The sequence below is a fragment of the Neoarius graeffei genome, chromosome 2 (genome assembly GCF_027579695.1).
Source record: "Neoarius graeffei isolate fNeoGra1 chromosome 2, fNeoGra1.pri, whole genome shotgun sequence".
NCBI classification, from domain to species: domain Eukaryota; kingdom Metazoa; phylum Chordata; class Actinopteri; order Siluriformes; family Ariidae; genus Neoarius; species Neoarius graeffei.
Genome location: NC_083570.1, coordinates 40,893,898 through 40,914,707, shown reverse-complemented (window position 1 = coordinate 40,914,707; position 20,810 = coordinate 40,893,898). Strand labels below are relative to the sequence as shown.

Below are 20,810 nucleotides of genomic sequence, written 5' to 3'. Positions count from 1 at the left end.
TCTTCTTGTTCGGACGTGCTTGAACTGTTATATCAGCTGTTTCATTTCTGTTCAATTCCACTGAGTACAGAGACTTACAAAAGATACTGAATTCTTGTTTTGCTATTCTAAAAATCTTTGCATGAGTTTCTCCTACTGAATTAAATTAACACCGTAGACGGTTTTCCAGTGGCAGTAGCTACAGTGCCTTGCAAAAGTATTCATCCCCCTTGGTGTTTGTCCTGTTTTGTCGCATTACAAGCTGGAATTAAAATGGATTTGCACAACATGCCTACCATTTTAAAGGTGCACATTTTTTTTTTTTACTGAGACACAAACAATAAGATGAAAAAAACAGAAATCCGGAGTTGCACAAGTATTTACCCCCCCCCCAAAAGTCAATACTTTGTAGAGCCAGCTTTTGCTACAATTACAGCTGCAAGTCTCTTGGGTTAAGTCTCTGTTAGCTTAGCACATCTAGCCACTGGGATTTTTGCCCATTCCTCAAGGCAAAACTGCTCCAACTCCAAGTTAGATGGGTTGCGTTGGTGTACAGCAATCTTCAAGTTATGCCACAGATTCTCATTGGATGGAGGTCTGGGATTTGACTAGGCCATTCCAAGACATTTAAATGTTTCCCTTTAAACCACTCCAGTGTAGTTTTATCAGTATGTTTAGGGTCATTGTCCTGCTGGAACACGAACCTTTGTCCCAGTCTCAAACTTCTGGCTGACTCAAGCAGGTTTTCCTCCAGGATTGCCCTGTATTTAGTGCCATTCATCTTTCCTTCAGTCCTGACCAGCTTTCCTGTCCCTGCAGATGAAAAATATCCCCACAGCATGATGCTGCCACCACCATGCTTCACTGTAGGAATGGTGTTCTCAGGGTGTTGGGTTTGCACCACACATGGCATTTCCCATGACAGCCAAAAAGATCAATTTTAGTCTCATTTAACCAAAGAATCATCTTCCATGTATTTGGGGAGTCTGCCACATGCTGTTGGGCAGGGTTTTTTTTAAGCAATTATTTTTTTTTCTGGCCACTCTTCCATAAAGCCCCACTCTGTGGAGTATACAGCTTAAAGTGGTCCTATGGACAGATACTCCCATCTCCTCTATGAATCTTTGTTATCTTTAGTGTCTTTGTTGCATCTCTGATTAATGTCCTCCTCTGTGAGTTTTGGTGGGCAGCCTTCTCTTGTCAGGTTTGTAGTGGTGCCATATTCTTCCCATTTTGCTATAATGGATTTAATGGTGCTCCCTGGGATATTCAAAGTTTGGGATATTTTTTATAACCCAGCCCTGATCTATACTTCTCCACAACTTTGTCTCTGACCTGTTTGGAGGCTCCTTGGTTCTCATGTTGCTTGCTTAGTAGTGTTGCAGAGTCAGGGTCCTTCCAGAACAGGTTGATTTATACAGACATCATGTGACAGATCATGTGACACTTTGATTGCACACAGGTGGATCTTAATCAACTAATTATGTGACTTATGAAATGAATTGGTTGGGCCAGCTCTTATTTAGGGGTTTCATACGAAAGGGGGTGAATACTTATGCACACTCCAGATTTCTGTTTTTTTTTCATCTTAATTATCATTTGTGTCAAATAAAAAAAAATGTGCACCTTTAAAGTGGTAGGTATTTGTGTAAATCAAATGCCTCAATCAGAATTAAAATCCATTTTAATTCCAGCTTGTAATGCAACAAAACAGGACAAACACCAAGGGGGATGAATACTTTTGCAAGGCACTGTAAGTCCAGATAGATAACTCCACCCCAGATCACTGTTTCCAATGATGCCACCAATTCTGATGTGAAGACTGAAACCAATTGTCCAGTCATTCACTCTGTTAGCTTCTGAAGGAGAGGATTCTCGTACCACACCCAGGTTTTTTCCATAACCCCCATTTCCAAAATAATTTTGTCATCATAACTTGAGTCAGTAATTAATTTGTAGTTTCATATTTAACATAGCCCTCGTTTGTTTTATGTCCAGTTAGAACACACTATATGGCCAAAAGTATGTGGATACCCCTTGTAATTATTGAGTTCATGTGTTTCAGCCACACCCATTGCTTACAGGTGCATAAACTAAAGCATATAGGCCTGCAGTCTCCACAGACACAATGGCAGTAGAATGGATCTGACTGGAGAGCTTAATGATTAGCTCGCCTCTACACCATGCCAAGTGTGAGCTGGATTGGCTTTTCTATATTTCTGTATAAATATGACCTCAAACAACATCAGATTTTCACACAAGTCCTAAAAGTAGATAAAGAGAACCAACTTAAACAAAGGAGGCAAAAATATTATACTTGGTCATTTATTTATTGAGGAAAATGATCCAATATTACATATCTGTGAGTATGTGAACCTTGAAAGTGAAATTAGTCAGGTGTTTTCAATCAATGGGGTGACAATCAAATGTGAGTCTTTGCCTGTTTTATTTAAAGAACAGGGATCTATCAAAGTCTGATCTTCACAATGCATGTTTATGGAAGTGCATCATGGCACGAACAGAGGAGATTTCTGAGGACCTCAGAAAAAGCGTTGTTGATGCTCATCAGGCTGGAAAAGGTTACAAAACCATCTCTAAAGAGTTTGGACTCCACCAATCCACAGTCAGACAGATTGTGTACAAATGGAGGAAATTCAAGACTATTGCTACCCTCCCTAGAAGAGGTCGACCAATAAAGATCACTCCAAGAGCAAGGCGTGTAACAGTTAGCGAGGTACCCCAGGGTAACTTCTAAGTAAGGAAGCCAGAGTAATTTCCAAGTAATTAAAAGCCTCTCTGACATTGGCTAATGTTCATGAGTCCACCATCAGGAGAACACCGAATAACAACGGTGTGCATGGCAGGGTTGCAAGGAGAAAGCCACTGCTCTCCAAAAAGAACACTGCTGCCTGACTACAGTTTACTAAAGATCATGTGGACAAGCCAGAAGGGTATTGGAAAGTTTTATGGACAGATGGGGCCAAAGTAGAACTTTTTGGTTTAAATGAGAGAAGTGTCATGTTTGGAGAATGAAACACTGCATTCCAGTATAAGAACCTTATCCCATCTGTGAAACATGGTGGTGGTAGTATCATGGTTTGGGCCTGTTTTGCTGCATCTGGGCCAGGACGGCTTGCCATCATTGATGGAACAATGAATTCTGAATGATACCAGCGAATTCTAAAGGAAAATGTCAGGACATCTGTTTATGAACTGAATCTCAAGAAAAAGTAGGACATGCAGACGAATTTAATCATCCATCTGTGAAGGGCAATCCATTATACAGTTCGAAGTAGTACTGACTTCACTGGTGTAAAGTTAGACTGTCTAAAATCAGACCATATTTGGATCTTACAGTACATGCGATGGGGCAAGCAGGCTCCTGCAGCACATGTTTTGGACCTGTCCAGGACTATATCAATTGTGGCAATTTATAGTGGATATAAAAAGTGTACACACCCTGTTAAAATGATAGGTTTTTCTGATATAAAAAAATGAGACCACGATAAATAATTTCAAAACTTTTCCCACCTTTAATGTGACCTATAACCTGTTTGTTTTTCAGTTGAATTGTACAGGTTATACGTCACATTAGAGGTGGGAAAAGTTTTGAAATTACTTATCGTGGTCTCAGGTTTTTCTGATGTAAAAAAAAAAATTAACGGGGTGTGTGCACTTTTTATATCCACTGTATTTTTCATACCTTCTCTAAAATTCTAGAGAAGCCAATACGGTACTCTCCTTATATTGCATTATTTGGTGTTGCACCACGAGATGTCAGGTTAAATAATTATAAATACAACAAACTGGCCTTTTGCACTCTGTTCAGCAGGCACTAAATACTCTACAGGTGGAAAGACTCTTTTTCCCTTTATCTGCTCTTAATGGATCGAAGAGGTTATGCAATATCTCAAGCCAGAGAAGATAATATATATATTCTCTTCAAGGGTCCATACTGAAATTCTGTGCAATTTGCCAGCCTTTCCTGACATTTGTGAAAAATATGGAAGCCAGTGTAATATGTCCTCCACTCAAATTTTGCAATTTTAAAATGTATTCATTTAATTTATAATAATAATAATCTCATCTCATTATCTGTAGCCGCTTTATCCTTCTACAGGGTCTCAGGCAAGCTGGAGCCTATCCCAGCTGACTACGGGTGAAAGGCGGGGTACACCCTGGACAAGTCGCCAGGTCATCACAGGGCTGACACATAGACACAGACAACCATTCACACTCACATTCACACCTACGGTCAATTTAGAGTCACCAGTTAACCTAACCTGCATGTCTTTGGACTGTGGGGGAAACCGGAGCACCCGGAGGAAACCCACGCGGACACGGGGAGAACATGCAAACACCGCACAGAAAGGCCCTCGCCGGCCCCGGGGCTCGAACCCAGGACCTTCTTGCTGTGAGGCGACAGCGCTAACCACTACACCACCGTGCCGCCATTTATTTATTGAGGGGCAGCACGGTGGTGTAGTGGTTAGCGCTGTCGCCTCACAGCAAGAAGGTCCGGGTTCGAGCCCCGGGGCCGGCGAGGGCCTTTCTGTGTGGAGTTTGCATGTTCTCCCCGTGTCCGCGTGGGTTTCCTCCGGGTGCTCCGGTTTCCCCCACAGTCCAAAGACATGCAGGTTAGGTTAACTGGTGACTCTAAATTGACCGTAGGTGTGAATGTGAATGGTTGTCTGTGTCTGTCAGCCCTGTGATGACCTGGCGACTTGTCCAGGGTGTACCCCGCCTTTCGCCCGTAGTCAGCTGGGATAGGCTCCAGCTTGCCTGCGACCCTGTAGAAGGATAAAGCGGCTAGAGATAATGAGATGAGATGAGATTATTATTATTATGTCTCAGGTGTCTGTATACTCGTGCATCTCAAACAATTAGAATATGGTGAAAAAGTTCATTTTAGGTTATGTGTAATGAGTCGAGAATATGTGAAATTTTCATTTTCTTAAATAACTGATGGAAAATATTGAACTTTTTCACCATATTCTAATTGTTTGAGAATTATGTCTTCAGAGACTGCACCATGGCATCTACCTATACACCAGAGCACAGCAAGCTGTTCAATATTGCTCGTCTTAAGGCCGAGAACAAAGCCGAGAATGCTGTCCTGACATCCCACACAGAAGCCCAACTGCAACACCTCACTGCCTGTCACTTGCCTGCAAAGTGTTCAGGTTCACCATCAGCCTGAAGAAGATTAATGTCATGGCCTAGGACACTGACTCATCCATCACCATCAATGACTACACCCTCAAAGTAGTGAACAGCTTCCTACCTATGGTCCACCATCTACATTGACTTGATTTTGGACGCTGAGATCATCAACAGGATAGCCATGACCAGACTGAACAAGTGTGTGTGGAGCAATGGACAACTGACAGAAAAACACCAAACTGCACATACACCAGGTTTGTGGCATCAAGATGCTCCTCTACAACAGCAAGGCCTGGACAATCTATGCCTGACACGAGGTGCACTGAACAGTATATACCTCTGCTGTCTCAGAAGGATCCTCCAGATCACATGGCAGGACAGAGTGCTGAACATAGAAGTTCTACAGCATGCAGCCTTCCTCAGCCAGACACAGCTCAGATGGCTGGGCCACATGAGATGCATGGACCTCAGTCATATCCCCAAGGCCTTACTGTATGGGGTGCTTGCCAAGGGAGCCAGGCTAGGTAGATAACCACATTTCCACTTAAAGGATGTCTGCAAGAAGGACCTTGATAGAGATATTTGTTTGGCATATTTGCAACTTGTTTTGGCTAGTTTCAATTAAATCCTTGCAACTTATCTTTGCTCGCACATCTGCTCTCTGTTTTTCATCAGGCTATCCTGCTCAGTAATTTTCCTTCACCTGTTGAAGCTACTTATCACACTCAGCCATCTCTGTTTCATGAAATTACATTTTCCAATCTTATCGCTACACCACACTCTTGAATGTGGATATATCGTCACAATTGTGACGATTGGTTGCTCACTGCTCCTTTCATAGGATCAGGTTGGAGCCTGGCCGGGACGCTGGTCAGGTGGGGGGAGGATGGGGTGTGCGTTTTTGTCCGCACGGGGGTGGTGTTTAGCCTTGTTTAGGCCTGTGTTTGTTCTGAAGGCACATTATTGGTAATGTTTTATGTTTTGATTATAAAGACGACAATGGTAATGTTTAATTGACAGATGGTATCATGAGCAAAGATTTAAGGATAAATATGATTTCATGGAATGTTAGGGGTCTTAGAAAGTTGGTGAAGCTGAAACAAGTAACATCCAGATTGAAACAACTAAAAACACAGATTGCCTTTCTTCAGGAAACTCATTTACTCTCAACTGAACTTAAAAAGGAGATGGCCAGGGCAGATCATAGCAGTCTCATATTCTTCTCATGCAAGAGGGGTAGCAATACTCATTCACTCTTCTATTCCATTAAAAATTCATAATACCATGTTAGACTCAGCGGGCAGATATTGTGTTGTACAGGGTTCTTTATTGGGTCAGGATATTAACTTGGTTTGTGTGTATGGGCCAAACAATGACGATACCTCTTTCTATGACAATTTATTTTTAACCCTATCATCACTATATGGTGACTTCTGCCTAGCAGGGGACTTTAATTGTACTCTGGATCCAGCTCTTGACAAATCCTCAGGTATGGATGTCACACATATTCAAAGTAGGAAAACAATTCAATATCATGTGAATAAACTAGGTCTCTGTGACATTTGGAGATACAATAACCCGTCTAGACGTGAATACTCTTGCTACTCTGCTACTCATAATTCATACTCTCGTATTGATTATTTCCTTCTGTCTAAATCCCTTATAGAAAATGTGAATGACTGTGGATACAAAGGTATTGTCATTTCAGATCACGCATTACTGTTGCTCTCCTATACTGTCACTGGAGCTTCCAAAGGACCTTCAGTGTGGCGATTAAGCCCACGATGGATCCATGATAGTGAGTTTTTGACATTTCTGGAGGCAAATATTGATGTCTACTTTAAAATGAACACCAACCAGACATCAGTGTCTATTAGATGGGAGGCGTTCAAGGCCTATATCAGAGGACAAATGATCAGCTATACAAGCAGTATCTCAAACAACATATAAAGCTGATAGAGTTGGAAAAAGATATTAAGGAATTAGAAGAAGAAATTAATATTCTCAATACGAACGAGACTAAACAAAAACTGGACATTCTTAGAGCTCAGTATAATGAGTTGTCAGCAAATAAGGCAGCATCTAGTCTAATGAAACTAAAACAGACATTCTATGACCAAGGGGAAAAAGCAGGGAAGCTATTAGCTTGGCGTATAAAATCATTACAGAATGAAAGAGCAGTCTTTGAACTTGAGTCTGAACTAGGGAAACCAGTTACTAATTTACAAGATATTAATAATAATTTTCAGTCATTCTATTCAAAACTATATACATCAGAAACTAAAGCAACTCCTCACTCACTTGACAATTTTTTAAACCAAATAGACATACCTATACTGGATGATAATGCTTAAAAAGAACTTAACTCCCCAATATCCCGGTCTGAACTATCAGAGCCCATTGATAGTACAACCCCGATTCCAAAAAAGTTGGGACAAAGTACAAATTGTAAATAAAAACAGAATGCAATAATTTACAAATCTCAAAAACTGATATTGTATTCACAATAGAACATAGACAACATATCAAATGTCGAAAGTGAGACATTTTGAAATTTCATGCCAAATATTGGCTCATTTGAAATTTCATGACAGCAACACATCTCAAAAAAGTTGGGACAGGGGCAATAAGAGGCTGGAAAAGTTAAAGGTACAAAAAAGGAACAGCTGGAGGACCAAATTGCAACTCATTAGGTCAATTGGCAATAGGTCATTAAAATGACTGGGTATAAAAAGAGCATCTTGGAGTGGCAGCGGCTCTCAGAAGTAAAGATGGGAAGAGGATCACCAATCCCCCTAATTCTGCGCCAACAAATAGTGGAGCAATATCAGAAAGGAGTTCGACAGTGTAAAATTGCAAAGAGTTTGAACATATCATCATCTACAGTGCATAATATCATCAAAAGATTCAGAGAATCTGGAAGAATCTCTGTGCGTAAGGGTCAAGGCCAGAAAACCATACTGGGTGCCTGTGATCTTCGGGCCCTTAGACAGCACTGCATCACATACAGGCATGCTTCTGTATTGGAAATCACAAAATGGGCTCAGGAATATTTCCAGAGAACATTATCTGTGAACACAATTCACCGTGTCATCCGCCGTTGCCAGCTAAAACTCTAGAGTTCAAAGAAGAAGCCGTATCTAAACATGATCCAGAAGCGCAGACAGCTTCTCTGGGCCAAGGCTCATTTAAAATGGACTGTGGCAAAGTGGAAAACTGTTCTGTGGTCAGACGAATCAAAATTTGAAGTTCTTTATGGAAATCAGGGACGCCGTGTCATTCGGACTAAAGAGGAGAAGGACGACCCAAGTTGTTATCAGCGCTCAGTTCAGAAGCCTGCATCTCTGATGGTATGGGGTTGCATTAGTGCGTGTGGCATGGGCAGCTTACACATCTGGAAAGACACCATCAATGCTGAAAGGTATATCCAGGTTCTAGAGCAACATATGCTCCCATCCAGACGACGTCTCTTTCAGGGAAGACCTTGCATTTTCCAACATGACAATGCCAAACCACATACTGCATCAATTACAGCATCATGGCTGCGTAGAAGAAGGGTCCGGGTACTGAACTGGCCAGCCTGCAGTCCAGATCTTTCACCCATAGAAAACATTTGGCGCATCATAAAACGGAAGATACGACAAAAAAGACCTAAGACAGTTGAGCAACTAGAACCCTACATTAGACAAGAATGGGTTAACATTCCTATCCCTAAACTTGAGCAACTTGTCTCCTCAGTCCCCAGACGTTTACAGACTGTTGTAAAGAGAAAAGGGGATGTCTCACAGTGGTAAACATGGCCTTGTCCCAACTTTTTTGAGATGTGTTGTTGTCATGAAATTTAAAATCACCTAATTTTTCTCTTTAAATGATACATTTTCTCAGTTTAAACATTTGATTTGTCATCTATGTTCTATTCTGAATAAAATATGGAATTTTGAAACTTCCACATCATTGCATTCCATTTTTATTTACAATTTGTACTTTGTCCCAACTTTTTTGGAATCGGGGTTGTATAAAGGGAGGGAAAACACCAGAGCCCGATGGCATTCCTATTGACATCTATAAAGAATTTAAAGGTATGCTACTTACTCCCTTATTAGATATGTGTGAGGAATCATTAGAGAAAGGCGAATTACCCTCAACGCTAAAGACTGCACTTATAACCTTAATATTAAAATCTGGCAAACCTTCTACAAAACGTGAGTCATATTGCCCAATATCTTTAATCAATAATGATGCTAAAATAATAGCCAAAGTTCTTGCACGCCGATTAGAGAAACATTTGCCATCTATTGTTGAACCAGACCAAAATGGTTTTATAATAGGTAGACAAGGTTTCCACAATATCCGTAGGGTCTTAAATATTATACATGCTAAAAAAGAGACACCTGACATGGCCATGATAGGTCTTGATGCTTTAAAGGCATTTGATATGGTGGAGAACACATATTTATTTGAAATTCTTCAACGTTTTGGTATAAGCGGTTATTTCCTTAACTGGATTAAGATTTTGTATTATGATTCAAGGGCATCAGTATTGACAAATCACATAGTGTCAAAACAGTTTCCTCTCTCCAGAGGCACAAGACAAGGATGTCCCTTATCACCCCTCCTTTTTGTATTGGCTATAGAACCCTTGGCTATTGCAATCAGAAACAACCCTGAGATAACCGGTATTAATATAAATGATATTGAGAATAAAATAGCACTCTTTGCTGATGATGTGGTTGTCTTCCTGACCAACCTGAAGCAATCTGTACCTGCCCTATTGAGATGTATAGAAACATTTGGGAGTTTGTCTGGCTATAAAGTTAATGCAACAAAATCTACGATTATGTTTCTGAAAGACTCAGAAAGACTAACTCCACCACTATACACTCCCTTCCAGAATGTCCAGGATAGTTTTACTTATCTTGGTGTTAAAATTACACCAACAATAGAATCATTGATACCCACTATGACCCCATAGTTGAATCTGTGATAGGCTTTATAAACAGATGGAAATCCCTGCCACTGTCCATGATTGGACGTATTAACGTTCTGAAAATGAACACTCTTCCTAAGCTCCTTTACCTCTTTCAAACCATTCCACTTGCTCCTCCTACCAACCTTTTTGCCAAAATGAAGCAGATCTTTTGTAATTTTATTTGGAACGATAGACGCCCCAGGTTACGCATGACTCTGTTGTATTTACCATATGATAGGGGTGGGTTAGGAGTCCCTTTTCTCCAAGGATACTATTGAGCTGCACAATTGAGAGCAGCTTCATACTGGTTTGATACTACATCATTCCCTAACTGGGCAAGGATTGAGGAGAATACAACCTCCAAAATCCCCCTCAAGTTATATCTTCATTCAGCTAAACTTTCTATTTTGAAAAAACTTACCTTGAACCCTTTTGTTAGAAATACAGTGATAGTGTGGCATGATGTTTTGAATTACTTAAAAGAAAATGCCGCTCTATCCCAATTCACTCCCATTTGGGGAAATAGAAATTTCACACCAGGTACCTATGATCTTGGCTTTAAGATATGGGCTAATAAGGGTATCAACAAAATATCAGATCTTTATGATAGAGATGTCCTTTTAAGTTTTACTGATATCAAGCAAAGGTTTAACATTGATGCCAAGCACTTTTTCAAATATTTACAGATTAGACATTTCATAATACAAATTCAAAATTCCCTAAGCCTGCCCTCCCTGAACTCTATTGAAATGATAGCTGTGAATTATTGTGGTACACCTGGACTCATTTCTTGGTTCTACCAAATTATCATTACAAAATCAAAAGAATCCTCAGATGATAAAAGACGTGCCTGGTGTTTAGATCTTAAGGAAGATATTACTGTTGAAGAATGGAAGTATGTATGTTTACAGAGCCAAGTTCAAACGATAAATACACGGTTTAAGTTACTTCAGTACAAATGGCTGATGAGAATATATATCACTCCAGTAGTACAACATCGTATTGATCCTAACACACCTGATCTATGTGTTAAATATGGTACACATAAAGGGACTCTATTTCACTGTCTTTGGGAATGCTCCATTATCCAAGAATTTTGGAAGGAAATAATTACAACTTTGTCTAAGATTACTGATGCACATCTTCCACTATGCCCTAAGCTCTGAATACTGGGACTTTTCCCAGAAAATTGTGCACTCAGTAAGTATGAGAAATCAATGGTCATATATTGTTTACTTGAAGCAAAACATAAAATTGCTCTGTCATGGAGATCTATGTATAGGCCAAGTAAGCAAATGTGGGCTGAAGGACTACTACACTGTATAGCCATGGAAAAATTGACATACATTATCAAGGGGAAATATAACAGATTTGTTAAGATCTGGGATTCGTTTTTGGAGGGAGAGGGTTTGTCTGGGACTGTGTAGTTTAATTTCCATTTTTGCTCATGTTGTTCTTTTTACTTTTCTCACTAATGTTAATTTCCAAATTTTATATTTACTTGCTGTTGTCTTTGGTGATTGTCTGTTAATGTGCCTTCTTGTTCTTGTTGCTTTGTTTTTTTTTTTGTATGTGTTTGTTTGTTAATTAAGGGAAAAATCAATAAAGATATTTGTCAAAAAAAATTGAATGTGGAATATACTCATGTTTGTCCATCATTAAACTGAGAAACATCTCTGAACAGGGCGGCACGGTGGTGTAGTGGTTAGCGCTGTCGCCTCACAGCAAGAAGGTCCTGGGTTCGAGCCCCGGGGCCGGCGAGGGCCTTTCTGTGTGGAGTTTGCATGTTCTCCCCGTGTCCGCGTGGGTTTCCTCCGGGTGCTCCGGTTTCCCCCACAGTCCAAAGACATGCAGGTTAGGTTAACTGGTGACTCCAAATTGACCGTAGGTGTGAATGGTTGTCTGTGTCTATGTGTCAGCCCTGTGATGACCTGGCGACTTGTCCAGGGTGTACCCCGCCTTTCGCCCGTAGTCAGCTGGGATAGGCTCCAGCTTGCCTGCGACCCTGTAGAAGGATAAAGCGGCTAGAGATAATGAGATGAGATGAGACATCTCTGAACAGTTGTGTCTGCATCAGTGATCGCCACTCCCAGATCCGTAAGACAGAATCTCCTAGGTGACAGAGGACTTATATTTCTAGATCACTCGTGCTCTGCCAATTCAACTTTCTTCAGTACAGACAAATCAAAACCTATTAGACCTGAAGCAGGCTGGCATCAACATCGACTCCTTGGTGACCAGGACCTGATGACCAGGACGCCTGGAGGCTAACAGTGCAGAAAGAGGTTCAGGCAGCAGAGGACACAAAACGAGGAGCTGGTCATCAAGAGTGTCAGATGGAAAGAGAGAACATCTGTTCAGGCTCTCACATCATTCACCTGCAACAGCTGTGCAATAGACTGTCAGTCTAGGGCGGGCCTCTTCAGCTACTCTAGAAGATGCTCCACCAGAAGCTAAACCAGTGAGGTACATCAGTGTCTCCTGGGATGGAAGTATGTCATTGGTTGTTTGCACTGAACCAAACAAAGCCGGTATAAATCTGCCCCAGTGTGCATTTTTAGATAGCATGCCAGTGTTCTGGAACCAGAGGTGTGACGTGTAAGACAACAGAAAGTCCTCATCTAGTATGACACATATGCAGCAGAAATATGAATACATTGCTTTCAAAACAGTAATGGCAGGTGAACTGAGCGTTGAGGTGTTTTTGCTAGCTATGCACATTTCACATTCCTGTAAGTTATTTGTTAATTTCTTCAGATTAACAGCAAACTGTTTCTTCAGAGATTTTACTTCAAAAAACTATGGTGGAGATAACCAGGGTTTCTTTTAAGGATACCTCTGATCCAAGTCACCATGACACAGACCTGACATGATGCATTGACCCCACACCACCTCCCCAGCCAGAGCTGCACATGCCCCAAACCATGCTATGCTGCAGCAGGACCTGTTCATAATCATAATTTTTAATATCTGTTAAGTACTTCCTTGAATACTCACTGGTATGCAGTATGTTCCTGCTTGATTAGGGGATCAGAGGCTTGAAACATGTCAGGGATTGAAATCAGTGTTCCCACTTCCATGAGGGAACAATGATTTTGGAAATCACCAGGTTCCTGCCAGTGCCAGTGAAGAACTGCAGCAGCACCACCACCAGCTCAATTTTACTACTGCATCTCAGGAGCTGGCATAATAAAGCTGGCATAATGAGGGGTCTTCTTAATGGCAATATAGTGGGGTCTCTGTTTAAAAGGGGCTAGAAAGGAGGCAGGTTGAACCAGCATTAAAGTGTGATGATTCTCACCTGTGTGTTGTTATTGTCAACCCACTAATATGTGTGTGTTTTTTTTTGTCCTTTTCACTGCTGTAAGACAGAGCTGCTGGAGCCATAGCACAACAGACACACATACATGTACATACACAGAGTAGGAACTTTATGAACTTGAAAGAGAAGAAGGCCATGAACTAGTGATGGCCCACATCTTTTTTGCATTTCTTTTGGTTAGTGGAGGAAAGTATACTGGAAAGGGTTGGTGATAAATAAAAGTGAGTCCCAAATCTCTGTTAAAAATTTGCCAAGTCTCCCTACACCACACACACACCAAACTCTACAGTAATAAATAATTGTCCTATATTTTTTTAAATAAACTGTCGTGACCATGGGCCATTTCATGTGTAATACAGAGTATCTAAGTGAAAGTAAGATATACTTGTGTGAGAATGTTGATGCTCAAGGTCAAGAAGATGGTGTAAATAAATTACATGTGAATTTATTTATTTATTTTTTTGAGAGACTGGGTTGGTTGGGGAGTGCCAGGATACTTTCCCCATTTTCCTAGTTTTCTCCTGAGTTGGCATTTTGCTATAATGTTGATCATCAGCAGGGCTTTGAACCAGAATTTTTTTCCTGTTGGTTCGTTCTGAACAGAAACAGAATTTTAACGTTTCCGGTTTTGGGTTCCACCATTAAATAGACGTTCCCGAACCGGTTAGAACAAAAAAATTTCGTTCCCGGAACGGTTAATTATGTTCCCTGTCAGCTGTTTAACAAATGGCTATAAAATTATGTCTCTGTCTCATCCGGCTTAAGCCAAATGTAGGCTAATTCTATTACAACCTTCATTAAATAAGACAAGAAATAATTCAAAACAATTATTATTTCAAATGTTGGCGATTTGGATTCTCAGTATGTCTTCCCATCTACACAAACAGAAAAAGTGCCAAAAATGAAAGATAATTCGTTTAGTGTGTTACCAAAGGCTAGTCAGGCCCTATGCATTGATAGGCTAACAGAGGTTAACGTCATTTAACGTTCGCGAGCCTCTCATTAACGTGGACAAATATATTGATATCGTGTTTGAAATTGACGTTTTTGAATAACGATAGACTGCAATATTTACCTCTTATTTAAGATGTGGAGACGTGATAGTAGTCCACCCTCCCGCTCTCTCCATTCAGTCAGCGAACGTCACACAGGAAGTGAACCCCAGCGGGTCATAGAAACTTGCGCAGGAGAAGAATGACTTTTTTATTTGTAGGCTACGGAAACTTTGAGGAACGAAATAAAAACCGGTATTAACCGGTTACCATTATTTTTAATAAGCGTTTCTGTTCCGGAACATAAAAAATAATAAAGTTTCTGGTTTCGTTTCTGTTCCATGTGAAATAGAAAAAGTTCCCGGTTTTCGTTTTCGTTCCTTGAACCGGTTCAAAGCCCTGATCATCAGGATGTGAATTGTTATATTAGGGAATGTACAGTTAAGTATACAAGCTGAAAGAAGAAGGTGCATTTAAATTAGTAGCATTTGAAGTAAATGTATGCAAGTTGTTTGGTTTGTATTTTCTCTTAATTTGAATTCAAATAATGCAACCCTATGATTAGCTGGTTGTTCTGCTTGAATTTTCTGCTAAACAAGTCAGATCAGGTTAAGTGAGACATTCCCAGATTCTGCTCATTGTCCTCTATAGCCAGGCCTGGATTACCTATTGGCTTATCGGGCATAGAGGCTCTAAAAACCTGCACCAAATAAACCCCCTGCTCCAGGGTTGACCCTTGAGAAACCCTAAAAGGCCTGCAGCAATACACAAAGGACTACATGGCACCCCAACTTGAATGCAAGTGTTCTAGATCTAGTCTGATCATTATAGACATGTACTGTTGAAATTGTATGTTAACCATATGTGAGGTCCTATATATAATCTCATTATCTCTAGCTGCTTTATCCTGTTCTACAGGGTCGCAGGCAAACTGGAGCCTATCCCAGCTGACTACGGGCGAAAGGCGGGGTACACCCTGGACAAGTCGCCAGGTCATCACAGGGCCGACACATAGACACAGACAACCATTCACACACACGGTCAATTTAGAGCCACCAGTTAACCTAACCTGCATGTCTTTGGACTGTGGGGGAAACCGGAGCACCCGGAGGAAACCCACGCGGACATGGGGAGAACATGCAAACTCCACACAGAAAGGCCCTCGTCGGCCACGGAGCTCAAACCCGGACCTTCTTGCTGTGAGGCAACAGTGCTAACCACTACACCACCGTGCCACCCTGTCATATATATATAATCTCATTATCTCTAGCCGCTTTATCCTGTTCTACAGGGTCGCAGGCAAGCTGGAGCCTATCCCAGCTGACTACGGGCGAAAGGCAGGGTACACCCTGGACAAGTCACCAGGTCATCACAGGGCTGACACATAGACACAGACAACCATTCACACTCACACTCACACCTACGGTCAATTTAGAGTCACCAGTTAACCTAACCTGCATGTCTTTGGACTGTGGGGGAAACCGGAGCACCCGGAGGAAACCCACGCGGACACGGGGAGAACATGCAAACTCCGCACAGAAAGGCCCTCGTCGGCCACGGGGCTCGAACCCGGACCTTCTTGCTGTGAGGCGACAGCGCTAACCACTACACCACCGTGCATCACAATGTTGTGTTAATATGTGAAAGCAGTCGATATATACCAAGTCAAATTCCTTGTAGGTCTATATGTCCTGTGCATTGTGAATGAAGGAATTCATTTCTGATTCAGATTATAAGGGTTTCTGAGGGCCTTTAGCAGTGATCAGAGGATATTCAGATCTGAAATACTCTTTCCCGATAAACGATTGTGCTTCTGTGGTTTTACATTTTTTTTTCATTGTTTTGATCACTGTGCATGTGTTTTGTTTTGATTATAGTCCTGTCTTGCCATTGGATCATTTCCCTATTGTGTATTGATTGTTCTCGCCTGTGTTTTATTATCTTCTGATTAGTTTATCTATTTAAGTCTCTCTCTTTCTTTGTCTTATTGCAAGGTCTTCTTGTGCTTTTCTGTCTGAAATTCCAAACCATGGTTTTCCGTGTTTTCACTTTAATTCTTACTTAGCAATTCATATTACTTCTGGGTTTTGATCACTGTTACTTGATTTTCTGAACAGGGTGTTTCCTGTGTTATCTCAGTCTCCCTGTGTATTGACCCATGCTATGAACTTTAACAATGAGATGTGGACTGCCCTAAACAAAATAAAAAGTGAACTCATGATTATATCCTGACTCTTCACTTCCACATTGCACGTTCAAACACGTGTGTCAGGGAAACGGACAGCAGATGCACTAGCACACACTCCTATCAGAGGAAGCACCAGCAGGGATGACCGAGTTAAGAAAGAGCATGGATATACAGTATAGATGGTTTACGGTTATTTAGCACAAAAGTCTTTCAGCGCAAGTTCTAAAGTCTCTTAGCACAACTCAAAGTTCTTTTGCACAAGATCCAAGAACGCTTAATCTTTATTATGAATACTTACTGATCATGCTTAAAGATGTTTGATGGATTTTTTTAATGAAAGTTGCTGAGATTCCAATAAAAAACGAGCGACTGCATTTCCCCATTTCGCCGTCTTGAAACCGCCATGTTTGATGTAGCTCGTATGTTAGTCACCAATCCTCCCTCCAAATTATTTAACACAGCACACCGCTACAGCCAACTTCCAGGTTTGTTTTGTCTTTATTAAAGTGCTAAGCTTACATTACATATATCGCAACTGTTGGTTACTTCTTAGTCAGCAGAACACATGTTGTCAAGCAGGGCAAGAGACCTAATCCCCTGGTTAATTAATTTGGCAAACGCATAATTACTGACAGTCAGTTGAATTTGTGATATGATCAGAAGTGACTGAAATCATCTGTGAAGGTGCCCACAAGTCAAGGTCTGTTATGGCTTAACTACAAATATCCAAAGACACCAAAGAATCGGATTTTCAGTCCATGTTTCAGGGATCAACAACTGATTCTTAACAGGCACAGCAGCAGAAATTCCAGCTTCCAGTCCCTAAGCAATCATAATAAACCCCTTCCTATATCAAGATGAGTATTTTTATTTTTTTTATTGGGACCATAATCCATAGTTGTGCTAAAGAACATAGAGTTGTGCTAAGATACTTTAGGACTCGTGCAAAAAGACTTTTGTGCTAAATAACTGGATACCATATAGATGGAAGACTAATGCATGCAAGACTCTATCGTTCACTAAAACAGTACTGAGCATGCAAATCTCAGTATGGAAGACAGTTTACTAGGTCCTAGCCAAGCTAGGAGGAGGTCAGTTGGACATGGTTAAGTGTAGAGAACACGCGTCACTGTGTGGTCACCTGGAATCACCCAGCAGTTAAATGTAGCGGTGCTAAAACTGAACAGGCTGCAGACAGGAGAGGCAAATTCATAAGAAAATCACCTCATACCTTCAGAGCACCCTGAACATCCATGATAAGGTCCTGGGATGCAATTGTAGAATATTTCTCACAGTATGTGGTGAGTGCTCACCAGGTCCATAGATTTTAACATTCATTTGAAACATACATTTGCATACCACTACATTCTTGAGGTCCTAGTGGCAGGTGCTTTCAGACCAAACAGTTCTTAGGAGTTATTGTGAGGAACTACCCCCTGGGGAGCTCCCTGCGAACTACAGCCCTTCAAGGGCTTTTTTTCTGTTTGCATTCGCATTGCCAGTACGAACGCTGTAGGTAAGACAGCTTGCTAACGTGACTTTAGCAGGAAATGCTTGTCCAAAAGAATCGTGGTCCACAATTCTTTGGGTATATGTAGCATCATACAGAGCCACACCCATTCATCACAATCACCCAGCTTAACTTCTCATGCGGAATCAACCCCACATCCATTGGACCCTGCATTTCATGATAACGCAGCTGTCTCTTCAAAGGAAATGGACAGGAGGACAACAGATAGTAAATTACAGTCAGTGTCACTGAGCCAAAGCCCAAAGTGAGTTTTCACCAAAAGAGTAGAGAAAACAGGTGACTGATGCAAAGACATGAGAACTGTTCTTCAGAACCACTCCATGATCGTACACAGTGAACCTGGACACAAGGAACTGTGAGATGCCACTGGCTGCACTTGATTTCCTTGTAATCACCATCAACTGAGAAAGAATGGGCTGCATAGTGACACCCACAGGAACTGACACCAGTGTAGTTGTGTCCAAGCACACACTCAGACTCAGGTCTGGGACAGTCTTCATGAATCCCAAGACTTGACCTTTGACATGTGAACTGCCAAGCAAAATAATATGTGCAACATAAAATATAGTCATTTTCTATTTTTGTTGATTGGAGTTGAGAAAAAAAAAGGGTGTTTGATGCCCTGCACTGGACCAACATTACATCCAGGGTGTATATAATTCATAACACAATGACATAAAACAATAATGCATTCATTCATATATAACCTTAAAAGTAAAAAAAAAAAAAAGAGCTATATGTTTAATTTCTTTGATTATGCATTTTATTGAGATCAATAACAAAATATCATAAATTAACACAATACACATGAATATGTAATAAACCTACTTTGTCTATATGCAAGTATGATTTTAGCTGCATTTGCTTTTTTATATTAAAATGATAGGCATTTTAAAAATATAAATACACAACATTTAAAAAAGTATAAACAGAATATTTGGTCAAAGATGCATTAGCGATATAAATCATTTATAAAGCATCTCCGGCTTATTTTCTTTGGAAAGAGTTGAAGACAGGTCCTTATACAGTAGCTGCTCATTCAGACAGAAGTTATCTAGACTCAGTCATGACATGAGGTCCTCATATAGTTACTAGAATTAAAATACTAAAAAGATTTCAAAGAGGTTTTGAGTTGTAATGCATCTTCAACTGGTAAAAGGTCAGGATAAAAACTCAGCCCAGTTAGAAGTTCAATATCTCGTATCCGTGCAACATGAAGTTGAGTCCAGTTTTGAACCCAAGAATATTCACTCCCATTCTGTAAAGGCAAGACAGAGGAAGAAGAATAAAGAATAAACCAGTGCTGGGTCATGTGTATATAAAAGGCACATTCACAGACCGACACTGACACTGTCTTTCAATGTTTTAGTTCCATTGTTGAAACAAAAATAATGATCTGTTACAGGGAAAGTATGCTGTCGGCTGGAGTTGAGTGAAGGTTGTGTAGTTACACTACTGTTCAAAAGTTTGGGGTCACTTTGAAATTTCCTTATTTTTGAAAGAAAAGCACTGTTCTTTTCAATGAAGATCACTTTAAACTAATCAGAAATACACTCTATACATTGCTAATGTGGTAAATGACTATCTCATCTCATTATCTCTAGCCGCTTTATCCTTCTACAGGGTCACAGGCAAGCTGGAGCCTATCCCAGCTGACTACGGACGAAAGGCGGGGTACACCCTGGACAAGTCGCCAGGTCATCACAGGGCCGACACATAGACACAGACAACCATTCACACTCACATTCACACCTACGGTCAATTTAGAGTCACCAGTTAACCTAACCTGCATGTCTTTGGACTGTGGGGGAAACCGGAGCACCCGGAGGAAACCCACGCGGACACAGGGAGAACATGCAAACTCCACACAGAAAGGCCCTCGCCGGCCACGGGGATCAAACCCGGACCTTCTTGCTGTGAGGCGACAGCACTAACCACTACACCACCGTGCCGCCCGTAAATGACTATTCTAGCTGCAAACGTCTGGTTTTTGGTGCAATATCTCCATAGGTGTATAGAGGCCCATTTCCAGCAACTATCACTCCAGTGTTCTAATGGTACAATGTGTTTGCTCATTGCCTCAGAAGGCTAATGGATGATTAGAAAACCCTTGTACAATCATGTTAGCACAGCTGAAAACAGTTGAGCTCTTTAGAGAAGCTATAAAACTGACCTTCCTTTGAGCAGATTGAGTTTCTGGAGCATCACATTTGTGGGGTCGATTAAATGCTCAAAATGGCCAGAAAAATGTCTTGACTATATTTTCTATTCATTTTACAACTTATGGTGGGAAATAAAAGTGTGACTTTTCATGGAAAACACAAAATTGTCTGGGTGACCCCAAACTTTTGAACGGTAGTGTAGGTGTTAATAATGAAACAGACGAGTAAATACAGACTGACTTGCTGCTTGGACAGTAACGTAGACGATAGTTACAGTGCCATGCAAAAGTTTGGGCACCCTTACTGAAGATGTCTGTTACTGTGAATAGTTAAGCGAGCAGAAGATGAACTGATCACCAAAAGGCATAAAGGTAAAGACGACACATTTATTTTCAGCGTTTTCTGCAAGATTTGTGTATTATTTTTGTTTTGTACACTTGGAGAGTGAAAAAAGAAAAGGAACACCATGAGAAAGTTTGGGCACCCCAATACATTTGAGTTCTT

At 40.8% G+C, this 20,810-nt stretch overlaps 1 protein-coding gene across 2 annotated transcripts in view; it reads right to left on the bottom strand.

The window, feature by feature from the left end:
• Positions 1-18,955: 18,955 nt before the first annotated feature.
• The window catches only part of enpp1 (ectonucleotide pyrophosphatase/phosphodiesterase 1), a 122,757-nt gene continuing 120,902 nt past the window's right edge, over positions 18,956-20,810 (bottom strand). Inside the window, exon 25 of one of the 2 annotated variants that reach the window (XM_060914219.1) lies at positions 18,956-19,402. In XM_060914219.1, coding sequence (XP_060770202.1) covers positions 19,250-19,402 — 153 coding nt within the window. In that variant the 3' untranslated portion in view covers positions 18,956-19,249. The remainder of the gene's footprint in view (positions 19,403-20,810) is intronic. The other variant, XM_060914220.1, reaches the window with a different exon arrangement.